Source organism: Eurytemora carolleeae, unplaced genomic scaffold, assembly GCF_000591075.1.
Source record: "Eurytemora carolleeae unplaced genomic scaffold, Eaff_2.0 scaffold554, whole genome shotgun sequence".
Lineage (NCBI taxonomy): Eukaryota > Metazoa > Arthropoda > Copepoda > Calanoida > Temoridae > Eurytemora > Eurytemora carolleeae.
In genome coordinates this window covers 36,830-62,570 of record NW_019396483.1, presented here as the reverse complement: position 1 = coordinate 62,570, position 25,741 = coordinate 36,830, and the positions used below count along the sequence as shown (strand labels likewise).

The 25,741-nt window shown below is 33.0% G+C and overlaps 3 protein-coding genes across 3 annotated transcripts; all 3 read left to right on the top strand.

The window, feature by feature from the left end:
• The first annotated feature begins 6,485 nt into the window (after window positions 1-6,485).
• Window positions 6,486-11,113, top strand: LOC111704115 (uncharacterized). Its single transcript, XM_023476251.1, has 7 exons — window positions 6,486-6,496; window positions 7,349-7,442; window positions 7,956-7,996; window positions 10,443-10,485; window positions 10,693-10,755; window positions 10,810-10,893; window positions 11,017-11,113. The coding sequence occupies exons 1-7, from the start codon at window positions 6,486-6,488 to the stop codon at window positions 11,038-11,040; spliced, it is 360 nt and encodes a 119-aa protein (XP_023332019.1). The 3' UTR covers window positions 11,041-11,113.
• Window positions 11,114-16,625: 5,512 nt separating this feature from the next.
• On the top strand, window positions 16,626-22,014 carry LOC111704106 (serine/arginine-rich splicing factor 2-like). The gene is made up of 5 exons (XM_023476242.1): window positions 16,626-16,753; window positions 18,301-18,423; window positions 19,713-19,810; window positions 21,282-21,454; window positions 21,849-22,014. Exons 1-5 carry the CDS (start codon window positions 16,670-16,672, stop codon window positions 21,866-21,868), a joined length of 498 nt encoding a protein of 165 aa, XP_023332010.1. The 5' UTR covers window positions 16,626-16,669; the 3' UTR covers window positions 21,869-22,014.
• On the top strand, window positions 21,982-25,522 carry LOC111704105 (serine/arginine-rich splicing factor 2-like). Its single transcript, XM_023476241.1, has 5 exons — window positions 21,982-22,113; window positions 22,472-22,594; window positions 23,673-23,788; window positions 24,861-25,150; window positions 25,383-25,522. Exons 1-5 carry the CDS (start codon window positions 21,997-21,999, stop codon window positions 25,400-25,402), a joined length of 666 nt encoding a protein of 221 aa, XP_023332009.1. The 5' UTR covers window positions 21,982-21,996; the 3' UTR covers window positions 25,403-25,522.
• The last annotated feature ends 219 nt before the right edge of the window (window positions 25,523-25,741 follow it).

Genomic DNA, 25,741 nt, shown 5'->3' with positions numbered 1-25,741 from the left:
AAAACTCTAGTTTTTTTACCCTAACCCTAAAAAACCCTAAAAAACGAGCGTTTTTTACTGAACAAACGAATTCCTTGAACGCACGATTTTACCGAGGGATCGTTCAGTGAAAAAACGAACTAAATGATTGAAAATGAACGATAATTTTGAGAATGAACGATATAAATTTTTTTGACCGATTGAAAAAAAAACAGAATAACCGTTCACGAATGATGAACGAACAAAATGAAAAAAGCCAAACGCGCATATCTTCACCTCTGAAATAAATTTTGCGTCTAAAGGTATAGCCATATAAATTCGAAGATAATATTCGACTTCGGCTAAATCCTAGACTAAGCCGGAGATCCAACATAATAAGTACTGTACTGTACTGTACTTTACTGTACTGTACTGTACTGTACTGTAATATACTGTACTGCACTGTACTTTACTGTACTGTACTGTACTGTACTGTACTGTACTGTATTGTACTGTACTGTACTGTACTGTACTGTACTGTACTGTACTGTACTGTACTGTATTGTACTGCTGGTCTAGGGAACCCAGTGTATAGTGGCTGGCTGAATCTAGATGTGAATCGACAATCATTCCACTGTTTTCTGGTTCCCGCTGTATACCTGGGTTCATATTTGTTTGATCTGGAATGACGTAAGTTTCTTCAGGGCAGTATTCAATATCTAAATAATATGCATAGATTATATATATACTGGGTGCCTCTCATCTCAATTGTGTTGAAAACTGTGCTTAGTCAATAGATTTTGAGGAGACTGTAAGCATAATTTCAACTGACTCCTTCGATTTACAATGGTACCCTTGAAACCTTTGACTATTTATCGAGTAGAATGATCTTTTTGTTTAAACAGTGGTTCAGTAGATTTATAGGGATATACCCGACTGACTGGAAGAGGCAAAGGTTTAAAGGGTACCATTGTTAGTCGAAGATGCTTCTCTTTAAATGAAAGATCACTTGAAATTAGGCATACAGTCCCTTTAATACTACTGGGAAGTGGGTCACCATGTTTAAATGTTTATTGTTCAGGACCCAACTTTTTTTGGGTTGCAATGCAATGTGAATATTTTGTACATATTTATAGGACTGGGTCAGAAAAAATTGGAAAATATTTAAAAATAAATTCTGATGTTTACAAATTTTATAAATCTGTTTAACTGTTTTTCTTCCCAAATCCTTGTGAAACGATCAGAGTATATTATTTTTAAGAATATTCTCCTTATAAGGAAGATCTAGAAATCTTAATTGATTGATTGCCTCGCTGCTAAAACAATTCAGTACCGCACGCGGCATTCTCTCAATATAAACACATGGGATTTAGATCACGGGACTTTTATTCTTTTTTTTATTGTTTAAAACGTTCACAATTGTTTGGCACCATTAATAAACATAGTTGCTTTACAGATATGGAAAAACATGGGATGAAAAATGGAAAATGTTTTGATTTTTTTTCAAGACTTTGAACCCTGGTCCCCGGGCCGCGGTTTAAATGGAGTGACCGGCTAGACATGATAATTTAACTGAGAGCGCACTTTTTTAAAGGTATGTATTTAAATGTATTGAAAAAAGGCTATTTTTTTCATTATGGATTGTCACTTCTATGTTCCTACACTTATAATTAGTTTACTGTATTATTTTTGTTACATTTTTCGTGATCGTTATTGAATAGTTTAAAAAATCTATTTTAAAAATCAAGCCTCCGAAATGGACAGTCCAGGAGGATTTTAAAGATCTAATTTGCGCTTTTGTTGAATAATTATACACCGTAAAAAGGTTTCAAATGAATGTTAAAAGATGCCTCTAAAAGATTGCGATCTCCGTTCAACTACCATTTCTAGCCGGTCACTCCCTTTAACCACAGCTCTGCATAATAATGATATTGCACCTAAGACAATGATGGATGGAGCATGAACTATAGAATTACCAGCCAAACCAAATAAAAAACTGATCCAATTCTTTAAAATGAAAGAATGTCCAATTATATGTTCTGAAAACAGCGTAATTTAAAGTGACACATCATGTCCGATTCACAAGTAAATGCTTTATACCGCTTAGCCCCTATATTTCATTGCACACCAAAAGCTTAGTTTCGGGTAACCGTTGTGAATCGGGCATTGCCGTCTTTAAATTGAGGACCACTTAAAATTACAACGACGACCTTTGAGAAAGGGTGAATTTTCGATTGTAGATAAATAATTGTTATACCCTATTCTAAAAAAGCCCTGTTAAAATGAAACAGAGATAATAGCTATTAAGTAACAGCTTATGTCATTTACACTGTACACAGACCCATTTTACTCAACAACAAGCCCGTAGCCAGGAATTTTCCTGAAGGGGGGGGGGTGGTGGGTTCTGAAATGAGAGGTGTTGTGATATGGAAAAAAATATAACCGATTGAAACGTAATGACCGTAGCGAAGGGGGGCAGATGGTAAATCCCATGAGGTTTAATCTACTCAACTAAATACCAAATTGGAGAACTTGGATCTTCTACGTTTCAATGGACGCTTGAGCAAATCTTTGGGGGCCGAGCCAGGTTCCACTCAAAACTGAAATGGAGTGGTGCAATGAATGAATCCAATTAAAAAAACTGCTGGAAGGTTTGCAAAATATGCTGGGGTTGCAAATTGAGCTTGATTGATTTGGCAGCGCAGCATCAAGACAATTGCAATATTTTTGCGTAAGCTAAACATGACATATGATAACTAATCAAATTCGGTGTAAAGGGTTAAAATGTGGTGGCGCGAAACACGAGGGAGGGATGGCTGAATTCAAGCTACTCTCTCCTAATTTGACGTCCGAGCCACCTCAATATTCTTCTTCTTAGAACTGATTTTTTCAGTTTTTGAACTGTTTCTCCAGAGATTGGCGACCTCAGGGCATTTTAATAGAAAATTACCAAATGTTTTGGAACATTATTTTTTAGTTGCCACCGAGTAATAGAAAGTAATGAAGATAAATCTAACTTTAAAGGGAGTGTTCACGAAAAATGAAAGGGTGGTTAGGCAGAAGCCTCATCAAAATTCGGATTCAAGGCTAGTATAAATTTTACTTCTATCTGTTGCGTCATATTAGGCAAAAGTGGGTTGAAATCACTTTATACCCAAGAGCGTTGATCCCATGTAAATTCTCTTAGATGCATATATGTATTGTTGATACTTTAAATATCTGATTTTCTAAAAAATACTTTTTTCAATAGGAAGCACTTTTGGAGTACAAAGAACCAATAATTTGTAAACAATTCTATAATTAAAAAAAACTTACTTTCTTTACACAAACAAATGCATATAGTATTGGCGAACATTTTCTGATGCCATATCTCTACTATTAGGAGGGGCTTGGGCTTAATGAGAACTTTAAATTGATTCTTTATCTTTACTGTCCTAAAATTCTTTTTATAAAATCGCTGCGCCCGTAAGTTTTCTTTGGTTTTTGTAAAATTCAACAAGTAAATTAGGTATAATTTGAGGCCGCAAATAGCAATTAAAAATATGAGTATTTTGTGGTGGCTCAGATAAAATTAAGAGAGTGTGGCTCAGATGAAAAAATGAGAATGATGATAGGATAAAAAATATTCTATGGCTCGAATAAAAAAAAGGAGAATGTGGCTCGAATGGAACAAATGAAAATGTGGCTTGCTTATAAAAGAAGAAGAATGTGGCTTGAAAAAAAAAAGAATGTGACTTGCATAAAAAAGGAGAATGTGGCTTGCACTAAAGAAGAAGAATGTGGCTTGAAAAAAAAACAAGAATGTGACTTGCATAAAAAAAGAGAATGTGGCTTGCATGAAAAAGGAGAATGTGGCTTGCATAAAAAAAGGAGAATGTGGCTTGCATAAAAAAGGAGAATGTGGCTTGCATGAAAAAAGGAGAATGTGGCTTGCATGAAAAAACAAGAATGTGGCTTGCATGAAAAAACAAGAATGTGGCTTGCATGAAAAAAGGAGAATGTGGCTTGCATGAAAAAACAAGAATGTGGCTTGCATGAAAAANAATGGAAGCTTAAAAAGTATAACCCCTGATAGGTATACAAGCCAGGCACAATGATACCGTTTTTTTACTTGACAGGGTGTGAGGACTGAACTGCTGAGGAGTTTACATTGATAGAGCTTTAAAGCATACAACTCCCCATTTTGTATGAGTGGTGCGTTTTTATTTCGTTTTTGCAATATGTATCTATGATTTTGAAAACTGAATTAACAAATATCAAATTTGCTCATCAAGCAGCAATGGAATCTTTAAAATTTCATAATACACTGTAAAGTGACGCGGTCTTATTAGTTTGTGACTAATTCTTATAACTGTGTAAATCCTCTCAACTTCGATAAGAATTCATTGCTTCAAAGTTTTCTTTTATCCATTTTGGAAAATAAAATTAGAGTTCTATCTTGAATCTTTCTCAATGTTAAACGGCACGCGCCACACCTTTCTTAGATTTACAGGCACGCGCGCCTAGAGATCTGAACGCTGAGTATAAACTGACCCAAGATATTCTAAAAGATGCGCCTCTGTTTCCCTTCCCCTCTAAACTGGTCCTGCTTTCATCTTTAAAACATTTGAAAAATTTGCTTTCAACTAAAAATTAATTTAATTAAAATTAGTTCTTAATTTTTCACCCCTTATATATAGAGAGTGGGTGTGTGTACAATATTCCTTATTCACAGCTTCACGTAATTTTCTTGTTTATTTGTATTGTGTATTGTGTATCTATTATTTTGTTTTCTGTGTTTTGTGTTCTGTATTCGGTTTTCTGTGTTCTGTGTTTCTTTGTTCTGTGTCTTACGATTCTGTATATTTTTTGAGTGCTCTGTATCGATCCTGTGATCCTGTATATGTCTGTATTTGAGTGCTCTGTTTCCTGTATATGTCTGTATTTGTGTGTTCTGTATCCTGTATTTGTCTGTATTTTTGTGTTCTGTATCCTGTATCCTGTCTGTCTGTATTCTGTACTAGCTCCGCAAGTTAATGCATGTGTGCAATAAAATGCAATTCGCTCCAATCCAATTTAAAAATTTGCCTCAAAATAAGATAAAATTTCGACAATTTACAGAAAAGTTGTAAAGCACCAGATTAGATCAAATAATCCACTAAAAATAGCAATCAGGGCGAATATATAATTATGAAAAAATGTTCACAAATGAACAGCTTCAGACCCATACAACTGTGGAATAGGAAGACGGCATTAAATGTGGGGTTAAATGTGATTCAAGTGACCCTCCATTATCGGAAGCTTTGTTAGAGAGTAGAGACTGAATGAGAGAACATGTTTTAATAATTAGAAATTGATTATTTTCAACTTTGGGTTCTCAATAAAAACGACAAGAGGTTTTCTTCTGTAAAAACCAGGCTGAAATTGTCAGATTCAAACGATCATGTTTCCGCATTATATTAATCAGAGAAAATCTGGAATAGATATATTGATAACTAATAGAGAGATAGAAAATAGATAGAAAATAGAAATAGAAAAATCTGGATAGTGGTCTATATTTTATTTTACATTTAAAGATATATAGATAGGTTAATAGGTAGTAAGACATAGAAAGAAAGATAGATAAATAGATAGATAGATAGATAGATAGATAGATAGGTAGATAGATGAATTTATAGATAGATAGATAGATAGATAGATAGATAGATAGATAGATAGATAGATAGATAGATAGATAGATAAACGGTAATGATTGCTGCAATTACGAAACTCTCTCTTTGGTTCAGTAATCAGTACTCTGTAGACTTTCACATTGTTCACATAGCTTACACATAGCTCCCATAGCTAACACATAGCTCCCATAGCTTAAACATAGCTCCCATAGCTTACACATAGCTCCCATAGCTTAAACATAGCTTCCATAGCTTACACATAGCTTCCATAGCTTACACATGGCTCCCATAGTTTACACATAGATCCCATAGCTTACACATAGCTCCCATAGCTTACATATAGCTCCCATAGCTTACACATAGCTCCCATAGCTTACACGTAGCTCCCATAGCTTGCACATAGCTCCCATAGCTTACACATAGCTCCCATAGCTTACACATAGCTCCCATAGCTTACACATAGCTCCCATAGCTTACACATAGCTCCCGGCCATAGCATACAAATAGCTCCCATAGCTTAAATAACTCCCATAGCTTACACATAGCTCCCAATTTCTTACCGAGCTTATATAGCTCACAAAGCTAGCTTAGATCACTATACCCCATAAAGCGCACAAAGCTTAATATATGCTTTTATAGCTTACATAGCTCACATGGCTCACAAACCTTACATAGCTCATAAAGCTCACATGATTACACAGGAATTGAGTCTTTGCCACGAACTCAAATTTCTATTTTCTTTATAATTTCACCCAGATATTATAAATAAAACCCTAAGTGTGCGGCAAAAGACTCAATTCCTTTGAGCAGTGGTCGAATTTAATTTGTCACGATTTCAGAAAAATGTTTAGAATATTTTTGTTATCTGTTTGCTTAATGGGAATCAGGTATGGTTTCTCTTTTAAAAGCAACTTTTCTCATCTCATCAATTTCAATAATATTTTATTTTATTTGATATTTTTTTCTTGAATTTCAAGAAATTGTATTCTATGATTTTCTTTTACATTTTGTGTTCAGTAAATTTGTTGATAAGTTTATTATCCAATATGTATATTGTATTTGGCTGTTAGTTTTATCAATAGCAATATCAAAAAAATAAATTAAATACTCTTTTTTTCGAAATTATTAACAAAATGTTAGATAATGTTGGTAAGACATAAGAATTTTTTCATCATATTTAGTTGTCCGCAAGACAAAGGCAGAAATAATTAATTATTATTATAACTGTCATTATTGTTACTTTTAATTTATAATTCTTTTCATAATTACTTCGGTCCTGAGTGTTATAATTTCTCCAAGTTTAACTCGATTGTTTCGTAACGTTTTTAAACTACGGCACTTTTAACCCAATTGGGTTCATTTGCTTTTAAGTTTTAACCCATTTAGTCCAATGTTTTAAACAACTCACTGAAGCTTTAACCCAATTGGGTTAAAAATGAAATTACTCATGTTTAAATCCGCATAGGTTTTTAAATCACTCAAATTTAAACACATTTGGGTTGATTTCTTGCCTTAAAGGGATTGCCAATGTCGACTGGTAAAGTTTAAGTAACCCATTTTTTAACAATTACTTATGCATGCCAGATTTATGCCAGTTCACTTTCACGTTTGCCTGTAAGCAAAAATTTCTATTTTTGTTAATAAATTTCAACTTCTATGTTGAGTGCGAAAACCGAGTATGATTTTTTATGATTTTTAAATTTTTCTCTAAATTTTCAAGATTTAAATTTTCCCCCTAGATTTCCACCATTTAATGGGATAGTTCTCTACCTACCTCACTGTGTCAATAATGAAACATACAACTTCTGTGATGCCGTCTGTGCCGGACTTCAGGTTAGTATTAAAGGGAATGTTTGCAATTTTAAAGGGGACCCTCTTTTTAAAAAAAGGATAGGCATGCCTGATTCACAGTGGTATCTTTTAAACGTTTACCTGATAAAGTTTTTTTTATATCCGCAAATCATCTTTATAGAGACAAGGTCAAGGATTGGCATGCCTTCGCGCCCAGCTTCTATTTGAACTTTAAAATGTGTCTCTATTTTTCTGAGCTTCTTCTCTTTGTACAATAACAAAATAAAACAATAACAAAAAAGTTCGCGAATTTCGTCATTTTTTTCGTAGATTTTCAAAACTTTACGAAAAAAAAATTGTTTTTGGAGACAAATTTTTTAAAAATAATGTAAAAGTCCCTTTAATTCTTCACATATTTTTAACCTTTATAATCATTATTTTTAATATTTTTAATTGAAAATGCAGTGAAATTCGTCAACCGTTGCTTTAGTTTTATAAAAGAAAAAAATGTGTTTTTTTCACACATTTTCGGAATCAAAAAGTTTTTTCTTTCAGTTTGGAGAACCTGAAACAGGAGATTGTGAAGGATGCTCAAAGTAAAAAATTTTAAAAAATTTATTTTGTAAAAAATTGCTTTGAATTCCATCAAGTTTATAGGATTTTGTTTTTGATTCAAATTTGATTGTTAATGATAAGATTTTTATTTTATTTACAAAACTATCATTTGGTAATCATTCTGATTCTGAAGGGAGTAAACAGCAATTAAGAAAATTGAAAATTCCCCAAATACCTGGGAATCCGGGGAATTCTCCCGAATGCCTGTGAATCTGGGGAATTCCACCAAACGCTTAAAAAAATCTGTATGTGTCTTATTTTTCAGTTATAGTAAATTTTTGCAAATGCCTTTTTTATTTTGGAAATTTCAACAATTTTAAGAATACACTCCTAGTTTCCTTCAGGAATTAAAGAAATCTGGGGAATTCCCCAATTGCCTGGCAATCTAAGGAATTCCCCAAATACCTGGGAATCTGAGGAATTCCTCCAATTCCTTAAAGAATCTTAGGGTAATTTATTTTTCAATTATAGGAAATTTCTTAAATGCCTAGCTATTTAGGAAATTTCCCAAATACCCAGACATTTGGGGTTCCCAAGTATCCAGTCATTAAAGAAATTTCCAAAATCTTAAAAATATACACCTTCAAATTTCTATAGGAATTTGGGAAATTTTGGTAATTCCCCAAATGCCTGGGAATTGAATTGCTTTTATTTTATAGTGTGTTATTATTGATTATTTGATTATTAACGATAACATTTTTTATTTTCTTAACAAAACTATAATTTCATATTATCTTTCTGTTTCTGCCTATAATAATAATATCCTTTCGATTTATTTTGGCCTTTTCTTTCAAATGTTTTGAACGTTAAATTTTTAAACCTTAAAATAAAGTTAATTGAACCATGGTTGAATGGTTTAACCAAACCATTGCTTCAATGCACTCTTTATATTCTTTGTAAATTTGAAATTACAAAAATATTGCAAAAGAAAAGGTCAATTTTAATTCTGCACAACTGAACGCACGGCGTGCGTGCGTAGGAAAAGAAAGTATATGTTTATATATTAAATGCTACATCATGGCGCAAACGTATTTCTCAATATCATTATCATGTTTTAAACCATCCAACATAAAGTGTTCAGTTAAAAAAAATACGATATATCAATTTACATGCATACAGTGATACTCAGAAAACTGTGGAATAGGAAGACGACATTACAGAAATACATTAGTTGGGGTTGTTTAATAATTGAAAATGCTGTGTTTTATGCTAACTGGACTTTTAAAGTTATAATTTGATTATATAAGTCGTCTTCTATTACAAAATTTCTTGTTCTCGCTGTAGATCTTAAACTAAAGAGACTGTATTAGTCGAAATTTGAAGTGACTCTCCTTTTATAGAATGAAATGTGGATTCACAACGGTATGCTAATAAGCTTTGTCTGGTCAAAAATAAGAATATCCAATCCATGCAGAACACTTAATATTCATTATTTTCCATTCTGTGCTTTCTCAGAAAATGGACTTCGGCATTTTTACTGCAGAGGCAAGATTGAAGGAATTATCAGAATTTTACCCTTTTCCAACTAGAAAAAAGACGATGTCTTCTATTTGATTGAACAGTAAAGGTTTAAGGGTACTGTTGTGAATCTGGCATACCCCTCTGCAATTGGGAGTACACTTAAAGTTACAACATCTCTCCCTTTTAAGAATGTTTATAATACTAGCCTTATAGGGCGCTTCGCGCCCATCTTCTAAATTAATTGTGAACATGTTCTCTTTGTGTACATCGTAAAACAAAACAAAAATAGTTTGCGGATTTTTACAAAAAATTTCGTGGATTTTCAAGATTTTCAAAAATTTAATGAAGATCGAATTTTGATGGAGACAAATATTTGAAATTTTGATCATTCATAAACCTTCCCTGGGGCTCCGTGAGGTCCCACAAAAAATTTGGGCCCGATCGGTTCAGCCGTTTTGACGTTTATTGGATACAAACAAACAAACAAACAGACAGACAGACAAGCCAAATTTATATATAGATTAAATAAACTTTTTCATCCGAAATTTCGACATAATTGTAAGTGAATCGCCATACAATTTACAACGGTACCCTTAAATATTCGTTCGAGAAAACCTGATGAGATCCTTAAAGTAGATGATTTTTTAATTGCGGTTTCCTTAAAAAAGGGTCTTGTGGATTCATGTAGCATTGTTAAAGAAGGAAATTTTCCATTGAAAGTAAAACGATAATTTCGTCAACAATGTTACTAAGAATTTAGAATCAGTTGAAATTAAGAGAATTTCTGTTATTTTACAATATATTTCACACAAACATATTAATAGATAACATTTTGTAGTAATGATTCAAATTAGCTAAATAATAATAATGAATTAAAAACTGTTTGAAATTGAATATACAAACATTCAATTTGAAAAGGTTTATGTATTTTAAAATTGTTTAAAACTAATTTTTCTTTAATCTTAGTGATTGTTCAGCAGTTTTTAGCCCAGTATGCAGTTTAGATCAGGTTAAAAACTTATAATTTATTTAGTTTTTAGATTTTAAATATTACACGTTTTAGAAGGTATTTTTGAAATTTTACATTTTTAAAAATATTCCAGGACGATATTTTAAAGGAAATTGAGACTTGGTTCGAACTTTTTTGGAAAGCAGTTCAAAATTAAATAATTTAAGAAATTTATAATTTCAAGGATTTTTATGTTATATTTTTTAGGAGATCATTTACCCAAACAGTTGTCATGCAGCCTGTGCAGGAGTTCAGTTTAAAGATTGCGAGGTAAAAATATTTTTTTTTCAATTTTAAAATAAAATAAATTTTTTGATCTTATAGGGTGTGAATACAATTATCCCTGGTAAATCCCCCCTGCCTCCTACACATCTTCTTCCTGAGAGACTTCAGGGTTTCCAACCCAAGGCACGTGTTCATCTTTCGGATTTTCCCGCGTTTTTTTAAATAAAGTTTCCCGCGAAATTTAAACATGGATTTTCCCGCATATTTTAATAAAAAATGTTGGTCGAACGATGAATATTTGATTAGGAAGCTGCACCAGAGAATTTTTAGCTTCTAGTTTTATAGGTTATTGTAATTTTGTCAAGTAAAGTCTAAATACCAAAATAAATTTTGTTCTTAGAAATGTGTATTCACTAGATAAAGTACCCAACGTGCCCCTGGAATGTAAAAAACGTTCAGCCAATTTGGTAAATTCATTCTTGTAAAATTCTTTTTTAAGTAAATTTTTTTGATGACATATACCCGAGAGACCAAGTTAAAACAGTTCCATCTCCTTGCCGCCAAATTGTTTTATTTGTAAATATTAATTTTTATATCTTACATTTATGGGTGAAGGAATTGAGTCTTTGCAACAAAATCTTATTTTCTAATTTGTATATCTTCTCAACTAATTGTTGTAGACCTTAGATATTTCAAACTATACATTCTGTTAGATCAAATAGTCTAAGTTTGAAATATCAAAGGGTTGCGCTATTAGTTTGAACAGATATAGAGGTTTAAAAATTTGAGTTTGTGGAAAAGACTCAATTCCTTTATAATTTGATCTGATTTGAAGAAGATAAAAATAAGACGTCTAAATTCGGGGGTGGGGGGGGGCGGAATAGCCCGCCCGCCCCTTCACAGGTCTTGGGTGGAGCCCTGCCCCCTTGCCCCCCTTGTAGACGTTTTGATGACAAACACTATAATGATATGCATAGTTTAGACTTGAAAAAGGACAGAAAGTAAAAGACCAAGATTGAGTGGAATAATGAAACATGGTTACACACAAACTATATTTAAAGGTTAACTATACAAACTGATGATCATATGATCGATTGACTCTTCTTCAACACAACATTCGCCCATATAGTAGCGAATGTATATTCCATGGAACTTCTCCTATTCCTTGCTTTGTGCATACAGACAAATTCTGGGGCATAATATGGCCGATAAAACTGCTGTATGCCTCAACTATAGAAATGCTGTTTGGCTCCTTTCTATACAGCATTGATCCTTCCCTAGTTTCGCCCTTTAACGGTACTCTTGATATCTACCAGATAAGAAAGGGTTCAATACCCTTGCAGGTCTAGCCTGTTGTATAGTCAGGCTGCAAACAGGAGTTCAATATCGTCTTGGGCTTAGGTTCGATTGTAGGCTTTATTTTTAAGTTGGATTGTTAGGCTATATTTCTCTACTTGGGAGCAATGAACTGTACGTTACTATATACAAGTTGAGAACCCTTGGGTTGGGTTTACTGTGACCTTAGACAGAAGGATGGTTTTTTTTTTGATAAACTGTATATATGTCAATGAGGGGAGAATACCCTGGTTAGTTCGTGTTTTCCTTATCGCCAGTAAATATGCTATTTATAGCAACAGGCCAAGCCGACTTGCCGACAGCGTCCCCATGTTAGGGATGGCGTGGGTTCATCGATCTGAACCTGGAAGATAGGGGAAGGAGGATAGGCTCGGGGTAGTTGAGTATACGAGCTCTGACCGAGCAAAGTGCCGTGGAATGGTTCGTATAATCATGATGTTTCCTTCAATCGCTGTGTTGCTATAAACCATTTGATTCTGTTTTATTTATTATTAATAAGGTAACCGTTTCATGTTTCATATTTTTATTCAACTACAAAGCACGAGATAATACAAATAAAAAAATCACAATTTACTATGTAGTTTTGACCCACCTAACCAGAGTAGGTTGTTTTAATTGGTTGGCCCACTATAAACAAATGAGAATTGCAGATAAAAACAATGTACATTGTACATTTTAAACATAAGAATGATAATAAATCAGGTAAAAGGTAAGGAGGAGGTTAGGGAGTATATTGAAAAGGGAGGATACTCAGCGTAAGGGTTGGAACAGAGGGTAACATAAGTTATTAGAAACATGTTTATGAACTACAGGGTGAAGAAGATAGTAAAGACTAAGTTTATCCACATGATACACAGTTTTTTTTTTTACAGATATAATTTGCATAACTATCTAAATAGATCTTGGCGACTTTTCTTTTAAACGATTTTGCAGACTTAGTTTCTTTCAGCTCTAATTCAATCGAATTCCATATTTTTGGAAATAAGGCAGAGGGAAAACATTCTAGGGTTTTAAAGAGAACCCGTTCAAGTTTATATGATTTTGTTCTATTTGGTTCAGCTAAAGAATTAAACATAATTTCGTTATATTTTGATATTGTGAAGCAAACTAGAAATATGAGTATTTATTGAAAGTCTATATTACAAAAGAAAATCAACTTTAACCCATAGAAAATCGCAATTATCTACAATAAATGCAAAATAAAATACAGGGTGTCCCACGAAAAATGACAGTTGAAAGACGATTTAAAGGTGCATTCAAATTGCGATTTTTATAATTAAATTGAGATCGTTAACTAATGGTAACTTAAAAAAAACGGAAAATAGCATTAACAAAACAAAGTTTTGTTAACTTACCCTCTAAAACTAACTGCTAACTGAGATTTTTTTTAAAACTTTTGAAACTGACCATCAACAAACCGACTTGAAAATGATGACACTTGCACAGCCCTATACCTTGAAGCCTTACATATTTCCTAAAAAAATCTATTTGCAATTTTATTTAAATAGTAGAAATTTTCGGCGAAGTCAAACCTTATAAAAATCCAACGTATAGAAACCGCTACGTGTAGCAACAAGGCGTATTTTGCGGGAGAACATTTTTATATTTTGAGAAATTAAATAATCAGTGTAAAGTAGATATAATTTTTATAAAATTCTTTTATTTAAATGGTAAAACGGAATTTTATGAAATCATTAGCATTACTGGAGAACTTTTTTATACTTTTAAGAATTTTTTTTTCTAAAAATAAAACTGCAGTAGATAGCATTTTTATAAAATATTTTTTTAAATAGTAACATGTAATTTTATGTATAACCATTTAATCATTCATCATTTATGTTGTCAGTACATAAATCTGGGGGACCTTAAACACAATAGAGAGCAGTACAAATGTACGTATTTAACTATTTTGCTCCTTTAATGTCTAGGTTATGTTAAAAAATAGAAATTATGATGATGATAATGATAAGCTGCAATGTTTTACAAAAACGTTTAATTTCTCAAAAATATAAAAAATGTTCTCCCGGAAAATACGCCTTGTTGCTATACGTAGCTGTTTCTATACGTTGGATTTCTATAAGGTTTGACTTCATTTTCGGCTATGGACAGTGAGCACACTGTTAATATAATAATCATAATGCTTTCAAAAATGAGAAATTGTTGAGGAACGTTTTTATTAATGTTTGGGAAAAAATAAGCTTAGCATTTAACATTAATAGGAATCATAATTATTTCTAGTCAAAACTTATTCATTTATAGTATATATTTATAAAATGAAGTGAATATTTGAGAATCTCAATTTGAATGCAATAAATTTACAATTGTAAAATGTAATGCTTGCTGAAAGAAGAAAATGTTGTGGCAAGGAAGACCAAATAGTTTTGTCTCCATGGCTGCCGGAAGACAAAAAAGAAATAATTAGCTTGGAATGGAAAAAGGTTGTGGCTAATGAATGCTGGATGACAAAAAAGCTTTTATATGACATTGAAGGGAAAAAGTTGCGGCTCATGNACCCCTCCTGATTTTATAGATAACAACTAACGCTCTATTTTAATACGATTAAGTCGGTCATGTTGTAATTAATTTTTTTTTTAACTTTTAGTGTTTAAATGTTTTTTTTGAAATGATATTATTATGGGGTGGGGTTTTTATCCACATGACGTTGTTTTATTGTTCTAAATAGTTACCAACATATTGGACCAATGCCCATAAATTGGGGGGTCTGAGTTATAACATTTTGCTCTAAAATACCGTTTTAACCTTCATTAAGAACCATTGATAAACAATTTTTGTTCCTGTGAAAGAACGATCGTTCCACATGTATGGAACGACGCGACGCCCACCCTGCTAGTACCGCTGCATATATGCATGCAATTAACAAATACAAATGTTCAAAACCAAGCAGATAAGGAGACAAAAACTAATCAATACTTTTGTCAAAAATCAAAATTTAATGGTTTTTAAGAGCGGGGNCTTTTAGGGTGCACAACAAAAACATTTCGGCGCCCGGCCCCTCTCCCTTACACTAATACGCTCTCGTTTTTTATAGTTTTTTTATCGAGTCCTAAAAAGTTATAAGTAGATATACAATGCCCATAAAGATCGCTGGTCGTTGTAGAACCATTTTGCACTAAAATGCCGGGTTTTCACCTTAAAATTTACTCGAGATGTACTGGATCGCGTTTCCTAAAATTTTCAAAAAATTCAAACAACTTTTTTTGTCATTTATTTTTTGAAATTTTTCAATTCCATCATGGAAAATGTGCACTTTATTCAATTCTGATATAAAGTGCGTATTATATAAAATAAAATTATAATTCAAATTATTTTGAAAATCTTTAGAAAAAAGACCTTGCACATTTTCAAATATTTATGGCCTTTTAGCGAGGTTAAAATGGCATTAAAATTATAAGAGAAAACTGTTCAATAAACCCCACCTTCTCCAATATACAGGGTGTCCCGGGAAACATAACAGTTGGTAAATAGTCTTTCTTATACCATTTTAGATATTAAAGGCTTTTTGCAGTTTATTTCGTTAAAAAATCTTTTTTTTGAAACATATTTTACTTTGAAACCAATTTTACTATAACATGACTATCGTAAAATATTTGTTTTATTGTCTTTTGTATCAAACATCTTAACAAATTATGGAAGAAGACATTTTAAACATTCACCAACTGTCATGTTTCGTGAGACACCCTGTATTTTGAACTTTTTTCGTGTCTATTCTGTATAAAAATCAAGGGCTAAAACTAGAAAATGTCGAGCTCTTGAGCCCCTAATTTTCCCACGTGGGGGAAGTCTGGCCCCTTTTCCCCCTCTTAAATTGCCGCTTTGTTTGTTTTAAAATACAGGGTGTCCCGCGAAACATGACAGCTGGTAAAAAGTTTTGAATGTCGTCTTCCATTTGCTGTATTGGTAGTACTGGCTTTATGCAGTTTATTTCGTTTAAAAAATCTTTTTCTCAAAAAGCAGATTTTACTCAATGAAATTAATTTGGCGATAACTCGACTCTTCTATATAATATTTTTATTATTGTCTTTTTTTATGAAATAATCAAAATCAAACAAATTATTGAAGAAGACATTCTAAATTATTTACCAACTGTCATGTTTCGTAGGACACACTGTATGTTCTGTATAAAACTCATTATGTCGTCTTTTACATTTCCCCGCATATTATTCAAAAAATTACACCTTGCGGATTTATTCCGAAGTTTCTTATTTACGCAGCATTTTGCAAATGCTTGCCTATCATTGGCGGACAGTTGAGAGTCGAGTTCTCATTGGTTGAAATATATTAATATAGCTGCTGCTGGCAGGCGAAGTCTCCTACAGTCCTATCCCATCTCCGCATTTAAGTAGTTCTTCTTTGATATTTCAATTTGTGGTAACATCTTTTCTTAAAGTAATTTACTGATACTGGGAGAGGAGAAGCGGGAAAATGCGAGTTTTGGACTGCATGTCCTTTCCATTGACAGAATTCATTTTATTTTGATAATTCGATCCGACTGATGAAATTACTACATAAATAGTTTCACGTTGATTTTATATAGGTTATAAAGATTAATACATGATTTCAGATTTAACGATTATTGATTGAAATGGCGTACAGAAAGCGACCACAAGATCTTGATAAAATGACTTCACTTCGTGTGGGAAATCTTCCCTTCAAGGCTACCGGAGAAGTGAGTAGATTTTTAATATTATTTTAATCTCCATCTTGTACACGGTTATCATTGATCATGTGGCCGCAGCGCCCTAAAATCGTTCTCTAGGAATATACCTATAGTGCAATTTCTCAGTCGTAATACCCTGGGTTATACCCTGAGTTTACCCTGAGTTAAATCTAGAGTTAACCCTAGTTCCAGTTATTTAGACCTTCAATACTCTGGGTTACAATCGACTCTAGAGTTAAATTACCTAGGGTAGAGAAAACTCAGGGTAGATCCTGAGATTTACTCAGGGTTATTAGATTTACCCAGAGTCGAATGGGTTAACAGAGACCAGAAAATAAATAAAATATTATTGCATAGTTTAGAAAAGCGAAATAACATAATAACGAGTTTTTAAGCAGGGAATTTAATGTCCATCCATTATTTCTTTAACAAAATTGATGGCCGAAAAAACTTTATACATTTTTGTTGTGATAAAAACAAGAAAATCATGATTTTAAAAAACTAGGTTTTTTCTTATTATTTCCTTTTAGTTTTTATTAAAATTAAAAATTTTTTTTTTTTTTTTTTCATATTTGCAATGACGACTTTTAAACCCAACACTTATATGTTGACGTAATTTTATACACATGCGCTCAAAAAAATCATGTTGGGGTGGTTTATGTTTTTTTATGGGTCTGATTCCGTGTTGGGGCGTTTCCATAGCACCATCTTGGCATATTATTTATTATTGAAATTTTAAAAGTTTTAACCAAAATCATGTGAATGCCTAAAAATCATCATCATCATCATCATCATCCATATTTGTTGACGTAATTTTATACACATTCGCTATAAGCAAGTTTTACGTATTTACCCTGGGCCCATTCGCTCCGTTCAAGAAAAGCGATTTTATTTTTAGTCTTATAAGCAATGACGACTTTTAAACCCAACACTTATATGTTGACGTAATTTTATACACATGCGCAATAAGCAAGTTTTATGTATTTACCCAGAGCCCATTCTCTCCATAGAAAGTTGGTCGTGTAGTTCACGTACTTGGGGACGATATGTTGGCCGCTAGATGTCTCATGTTAAATTCTTGTCTGATAAATAGATATTTCTCCGTACATTTGACGACCAATATAGGAGACATCAAGTTGTCGACCAATGTAGTTAATGGAAGGTACGGCCTCTGGGTAAATACGTCTTGTTCAAGAAAAGCATGCATTATTCTACTCTAGAGTAATTTTGGACTACCCAGGGTAAAAACTTGTTCAAGAAATCGGAGGTAGCAGTTAACTCTAGAGGAAATCTACTAGGGTTTTAGAAATCTTTAAGAAATTGGACTTATGTTTATTTCAATTATTCCAAAGTCTGTATGTGAACTGCGTCGTATAGTTGGGGCGCTACGGCTAATTGTTTCAAAATACAAGACAATTTCAGATGTGTAAACTGGAGAAATATCTTCCACATTATCGGGCATTGTTATCTTAGAACTGAGGTTCTCGTGAGATTACGCTTTCAGACCCTTACGATAGAGATTTTTCTCTCTAGCATAATTTCGATTTTAATTTCAGGATCTCCGCCCATTGTTTGAGAAGTACGGGGATGTTGGGGATGTATTCCTGCCGACTGAGAGAGAGACTGGAAGATCCAGGGGGTTTGCATTCGTCAGATATTACGAGAAGAGAGACGCGGAGGTAATTTTTAAACGTTTTCTTCTTGATTATTAGGATGTTATAACAAATTTTTTTGCTGGACAAATTGCTCCAGCCCCCCCCCCCACCTAGTAAACAAAAATTCATAATATTTTTTATGTTATGTCCAAACATTTAAAAAACTAATTTGTGCTTTAAATCAGTGCTTAGGATCCGGATCAGTTGGATCCGCAAGATTTTTGGCTTCCTGAATACGGATCCGCAAAAATATGCGAATCTATGATTTCGGATCCAAAGGACAAAATATCTACCAAAACTGAAAAAAAAAATATTACTCAAACCAATTCAGAACTAATAAGAGATTATCAAGTTTTCCTGCTTTCTGAATTGTTCATAAAGTTTTAGAAAAAGAAAACCAAAAAAAAATAAACAAACTTGAAAAATTCTTAAATCAGTAAACCTTAATGAAGAAATGACCTTGACCCGATTTTTTCCAGTGTGGATTCAGGATCCGCATCAACATTAAATGGATCCTAAGCACTGCTTTAAATTACATCACTCCCAAGATATTTTATAGAAAATTAATCTGAAATAATTATTCAGATAACGATTGGGTTTAAAACGGAATATCGGATTTGATTGTTTGGCACAGCAACAACTGTGTTCTACGGAATTGTGGGATTTTGTTGACAGCACTGTTAGTTGCGTTTGACAGCGGTACTGTTGGGCAGCTGTACAAAAAGCGATACTGTTGACAGCGGTACAGAAAGCAGAATGGTTGACCACGGTACAGAATGGGGTTCTGTTGACAGCGGTACAGAATGGGGTACTGTTTACACCAATACAGTGAGCGGTGCTGACAGTTATGTACAGCAAGTAGTGTACATGAAGTCAGTACAGTTGGTGGGGTTTTGAGCTGTATAGTGCTGATATCTGTCTGTATAGTTGGGTTTAAGGACAGTAGACATCATAACATTTTGTTAGTCTGTTCAAAGGTAAACAAATGCCCGTCTCCCTGTTTTCAAAATTAATGTCTTCAATGTTTTTTTTATTTAAATACTTGGTTTAACAAAGAATATAACTGAAGAAAAAGTCCTTAATCTAACTTTTTTACTGAGATCCGCAATTAACTTTATTTTTAATAAACAACCTGATGGCTTAACCCTCAAGTTTTGCTTAATACAAGTTTACAAAGACGTAAGAATTAGGAATTTTGAGTTTTAGGCAAAAAAATCTTCCCCAATAATTGACTTATTACATAACAATGTTAAAACAAATTTTTCATTTTCGGAAAGATTTTATATTGAACGTTGAAAAGTAAATTTTTCTAGGATGCAATTGATGCACTGGACGGGCGAACTTATGATGGTCGTGATCTAAGGATTTCTATAGATACCGGAAGACCTGCAGGATACGGCAACAATAGAGGGTAAGTAAGTAAATATGTTTGTGAAACATCCCATCTTCAAGGGTATTAATTTTGTAAGGGTGAAAAATTTATTTCAAAAGACAAGATTTTTTATCCTTTTTCCTCAATTTCCTCTTCTTCCACCGATTATGCGAATAAAACCCTCAAGCTTCGCGCCTCAGTTTGGGTGTGTGAGTAAAGAATTCTAAAAGAGAGGAATGATTTTATAGAAAATATACACTATACAGTATTTACGCCTGTGAAGTTATTACAGGTGCTATATAGTTCGAACTACTGCCGTTTGAACTATTGGTCGTTTGAACTATTGCACGTGGTATCTCGTGTAGCAGTTCTAACGACCAATAGTTAAAACGATAACATTTTGTGCGCATTTGAACAATTTTTGCTCATTTGAACTATTAAGAAAATAGTTCAATTGAGCCGAAAAATATTAGATAAATGAGCAAGCAAAATATTTCTGTAACACCGAATTATGTTAAGCCTTTCACTTTTGGAGACCCTTTACATCGCTAACCACATTAATGAGCCAAAAAATAGTTCAATTGAGCAAAAAAAAATAGTTCAAATGAGTCAAAAATAGTTTTATTGAGAAAAACGAATAGTTCAAATGAGCCCAAAAAAATAGATAAAATGAACTCTTTTTGATCATCTGAACTTTTTTTTGCTCATTTGAACTATTTTTTGTTCATTTGAACTTTATGTTTTGGTTAATTTGAACTTAATTGTTTTGCTAATTTGAACTATTTTTTGGTCATTTGAATTATTTATACGTCCATATGTGAAATATTGTTTTTCATTTAAACTATTTTGTCATGATTGTTTTTCCTATATTTTTTGCATGAAATATATAAGTTTTAAATTACATATTTAAAAATTCAAATGAGTAAATAATGTGTTTTTTCAATTACAGGAAATTACGTCATTATCAGTAGCTAGAATGAACAATAGTTCAAAAGATCAATAGTTCAAATGATCAATAGTTCAAACGGCAGTAGTTTAAAATGCGGATCCACCTTATTTCATGGTTCAGATTTTAGTAAATGTCCGGAATATGATGATTCACAACGGTACCCTAATAAGATTCGTCTGATCAAGTATGAATTAGATATTAATAATATTGATAATAATTATTTTCAATTCTGGTTTCGATCTTGAATGGAATGACTCGCGCTTTTCTACTGCAGGAAAACAATTTAGATTATATTATAATTAAAACTGATAAAACTATAAAAAAAAGGAAAATATTTTCCTCATTTGTCAAAAATAGCTTTAAGAACCGTTGTGAATCAGACATTGTCATGGTTGCATGATTGGACACTTGTTCAAGTTTCTTTAATCCAAATTTCACTATTTTTGTCCAGTCAAAGTTTGTATGCTAATTTAAATCAGATTTTATAACAAACTTTAGATAACATTTTGAATTATACGTTAAATGGCGGACCTTTGAATAAAAAGAATGAATTTTTTCTAGTGGACGAGATGGTGGTAGAGACGGGTATAGAGGCGGATACAGGGGCGGAAACCGTGACGGAGATAGAAGGCGTAGGAGCAGGTCCGGAGACAGATCTAGAGGCGGAGGCAGGAGGGATAGATCAAGGAGCCTATCCAGAGCTCGTGGAAAGGGTCGAGCAAATAGAGATTCAAGTAAAATATTTTTATTTTCGATTCTATTATATTATTCTATTATTCTAATCAAACTGATGTTAAAAAGCGAATATATTCGCTATAGTTACGATCAGACCTTTTTTGTTATGACTTGATATCGATATCCGTTGTGGACACTTCATTTGAGAATTAAAGCTCAATCTCTTCAGCTCAAATTCCTCCCCTGACCAGAGCGCCCCTCAATCCTAGACTGTGTACGATTTCTAATTTCCATTTAGGATATCGAATCATGTTCATTTGCCTATTAACAATCTAACGTCAGTCGTGCAGTATCTTATTATTTGACAGTTTTATTGGAACCGCTGTATTTTTTGTTGGTGTAAAATCACTCTTTATTATCTCCGAGAAATATTGATTAAAATTTATTTTTCAGGATCCCGCAGCAGATCATAGGTCTTCTGAGAGGCATTAAACCAAGAAGAACTTAATATTGTATTATCAATCCATTTAATTGTTGTAAAATTTACTGGAAAAAGTGCGTATATATTCAAAATTTGAAAAAAAAACGCGGGAATGAAGAAATGAATATTTGCAGAAAATACGCACAGAATAAAATGTCTTTCCGTCGTCGTCCTGAAGATCTCGAGAAGATGACGTCACTAAGAGTGGGAAACCTTCCCTTCAAAGCCAGCATGGAGGTAAGAATTTAATTTAGTCAGGGATTCGCGTTTTCTTAAAAAATGAATAAATCATTGTTCATCGAGACGCAATATTTCTAGTTGAAACAGTGTGGAAAAAATATTTTAAATGAAATTTTTTTTTCATATTTTTTATTTTATCACTAAAATCACTGAACTATTGTATTTAACTTCACCACTTTTTTCGGTGGTGTTCGTCTACTTTAAATGAACCTCCATAAATTTTACAGAAAGAAAATTTACAAAAACCGCATATTTTGTATTTCCGCAGAAAAAAATTGACGTTCCCAATTGGTTTTCGATCTTGCGTTCAATTAAAATTCAAATTAATAATATATTTAACTATTAACTTGTCCAGGACCTGAGACCTCTATTCGACAAATACGGGGATGTTGGGGATGTATTCCTGCCGACTGAGAGAGAGACTGGTAGATCCAGAGGGTTTGCATTCGTCAGATATTACGAGAAGAGAGATGCTGAGGTAATTATTATGTTCTAAATATGGAGTTCAAATCTAATTTTGGGTAAAGGATTGGAAGCGTAATTTGGACTCTCCTTGAAATCATGAAAGCCTTATTTACAACGGTACCCTTGTAACCTGTTCTGATCAATGGTGTTGAACGACATTTTGTTTTTCTAGTGTTAAAGTTGTTGAACTATGGAAATTCCTACACATTTTCCTGCAATATAAAGTCACTTATTAGTATTAAATTATTTAACATTGATATTTCATTCATGCTTGGTCAAGCAAAGCTGAGGGTACCATAATGAATCAGACCTTGTCATCTTTGCATGGAGAGTTACCTGAAAGTACGTTTTCAGTCTGTTAAGGTGTCTACCATTATTCAAACCTTTAAAAAATTAAAGAGCATGAAAATGACATGAATTTTGTTTTTATTGGATATTTAAATCAAATAAGAAATTGAATTTTTTTTAAATAATGTTAGACTTTTTTGAGATATTTGAATTAACTACGAAAAATTAAATTATTATTATTTTTTTAATTTGTCTCACTTAGGGGTATATTTTTAAGAATTCTTAGTCTGATCATCCCCAAGAAATTGTGTGGGGTTATAAGAAAATATTTACCTGATTTGAATTTACTGCGCGCTGACTTATCTTTGAATATTGTTATTTGTTCTAATTTGAACGTATTCTTCAGATGTTAATTTATCGAGACATTCTTGGGTCTGCTGGCTAGCAAAGCTCCAACTGTCATATATTGACCCCGTTGTAACAGTCAAGGAATTAGTAGTCACATCACAACTGTCACAACTGTTGTTAACATAACAGCAGTTAGCTGCTCCTGGTTGTCAGCTGCAGTATAAAAGCTACTGTAGCTCCTGTTGTGAAATGCTACCTTTTAATGACGGAATGTTTTAGTCGGATAACCTGCTACTAAAGGTAATTAAAAACCAACAGCTAAATCATTTTTTATTCCAAGGACTCCGGTTTTTAAAAAATGTTCTTTTTCTCAAATTGGGGTTTTCTTTTTTAGACTGAGCAGACTTTGGCTGGACTTGACCAAGACCTGTTAATAATATTTTTGTGTTGTGTAGGACGCAATGGAAGCGTTGAACGGACGGACATACGACGGTCGAGATCTGAGGATCAGCATCGACACTGGGAGGCCGGCAGGGTCGGACCGAGGCAGGGGAGGAGGACGAGGTGGAGGGTAAGTACTTATTGTTTCTTGCGCCCTTCCTTAAAGCGTAATTTTAAGTTACCTTCTATTTATAAAGTGGCATGTCCGATTTACAATGATACCCTTTGAATCATTGCTTATCAAGGATTTCGTAGATGTTCTTATTTATATAGCGGGAAATTAAGTGCCAAGAAACATTAACACTTAAAGCACAGTGTACACTGTAACCTTGAGTCTTCCGACACTCAATCATTAGGGAATTTACCACATCTGGACAAAGGTCTTGAGGGTCCTGATGTGAATCGGACAAACCTCTTCTTTTAAATGGGAGATGACTTAAAGTCATGCTTACAGTCCCTTCAATATTTACATGAATATATCCTAAAACATTTGAACTCAACTACAAGTTGTGTATTATGTTTTTTTAAATGAAGTTTACAGCAAAAATGCCAATTACATAATATATACATTAATCTAGAAATAGTTCTTAAACTAGTTTTCTTTTGGCTCTGGAAACCTAGTTCAGTACTGCTTGTGTTTAAAATCCCCTCATTTACAGAAAGGAACTATTTTGGCAAATTCTTAGAGAAAAATCAAGAACTGAATCATTTTGAAATTAACTATTTTAATCGGGTTAAGCAGTTTGAATAAAAATGCTTAAGAAATCGGGAATTTAAGGTGGAAATTTATTCAGCATTTCCTCTTACAGTTCATCACTCTTATTTCCTTTTTAAATGGACTGGAACCACGAATTAAACTACATTTCTATTATGCAGTTATGTTCGAAAGAATATAACTTTTTAAATCAGTTCAGGGTTACCCTTAAAGGATGAAACTTTAAAGACAACCTGAAACTATGTCCATTTCAAGGAAATGTCAAGTTGTCTGCCTTAAATACAATCTTCTATGGCTTATTTATTGAAAAGATAAAGAAAGAATTGCAGGGAATCCTGAATGTTTGGAAACAGATCGTATAAATTCCGTACAGTCGTCTCTGAAGTCTCATTTTTTGTCGTTAACCCTGTATCATAACGTTAAGTTTAAACGTGGAAAATAATATTTTTTTTGTGATTGTCTGTTTTAATTTTTCAATTTATTTCAGTGGTCGGGATGGATACAGAGGCGGGGATAGAAACGGTGGGGGATACAGGGGCGGAAACAGAGACGGTGGTGATCGTAGACGTCGTTCTAGAAGTAGGTCCGGCGGCAGGAGGTCAAGGAGCAGATCCGGAGGTCGTCGGGACGATAGAAACGGAGGTCGCGAAGACAGGAATGGTGGACGGGAGGATAGGAACGGAGGACGGGAGGAGAGAGGAGGCGGTAGAAGGGATCGTTCCCGTTCCCGCAGCAAGTCTGGGGGAGGAAGAGGAGGAAAGCGCGATTCTCCCTCAAGTAAGATATTTTAACTTTTTGATTTATGTCAGTTTTTTTATGTAATTTTAAATTTGTTCTCGTTGCAGCATTTATAATCTTTATAAAACTAATTTTGATATTTTTTCAAGTCCAAAATGTTCATAATTATTTAATTATCTTTTAAATAAATAATTATTTGCAGAGATCATAAATGGCTAAATAATAGTTTCGATTTTATTTTGCAATTATTTATAAATATATTATTTTTTAGAATCCCGCAGCCGGTCCTAATTTGAACAAACAAACTTTGAATCTGAAGAATCATCACTCGATCAGCATTTACGTATTGTATCATTTCAAAAACTTATGAGCAAATATATTTGTTTTCTGAATAAATCATTTTTTATTGAATTTTCAACAAATTTTTTTTAACATGATTGGGAACCTAGTTTTGTTTGGAATATCAACTTTGTAAAAGTCTACTCACGATAATAAGGATGTTATAAGCCTCGCTAACAACAATCCTATGGTTATATTGATATATTGAATGAAAATTATAGTTGAGTTGTGACTAACTCCTTTAACATGGTCGTGAATAATGTAACTAAAAGAAAATTTCAAGATATTTTT

Coding starts and splice junctions, on each gene's coding strand:
- LOC111704115 (XM_023476251.1), top strand. Junction 7,997..10,442: donor GATTGTGAAGGATGCTCAAA/GTAAAAAATTTT, acceptor CTTTAATCTTAG/TGATTGTTCAGCAGTTTTTA. Junction 10,486..10,692: donor CAGTATGCAGTTTAGATCAG/GTTAAAAACTTA, acceptor TATATTTTTTAG/GAGATCATTTACCCAAACAG.
- LOC111704105 (XM_023476241.1), top strand. CDS start 21,997: ATGAATATTTGCAGAAAATACGCACAGAATAAAATGTCTTTCCGTCGT. Junction 23,789..24,860: donor GGAGGAGGACGAGGTGGAGG/GTAAGTACTTAT, acceptor AATTTATTTCAG/TGGTCGGGATGGATACAGAG. Junction 25,151..25,382: donor AAAGCGCGATTCTCCCTCAA/GTAAGATATTTT, acceptor ATTATTTTTTAG/AATCCCGCAGCCGGTCCTAA.
- LOC111704106 (XM_023476242.1), top strand. CDS start 16,670: ATGGCGTACAGAAAGCGACCACAAGATCTTGATAAAATGACTTCACTT. Junction 18,424..19,712: donor ACGAGAAGAGAGACGCGGAG/GTAATTTTTAAA, acceptor AAATTTTTCTAG/GATGCAATTGATGCACTGGA. Junction 21,455..21,848: donor TCGAGCAAATAGAGATTCAA/GTAAAATATTTT, acceptor TTTATTTTTCAG/GATCCCGCAGCAGATCATAG.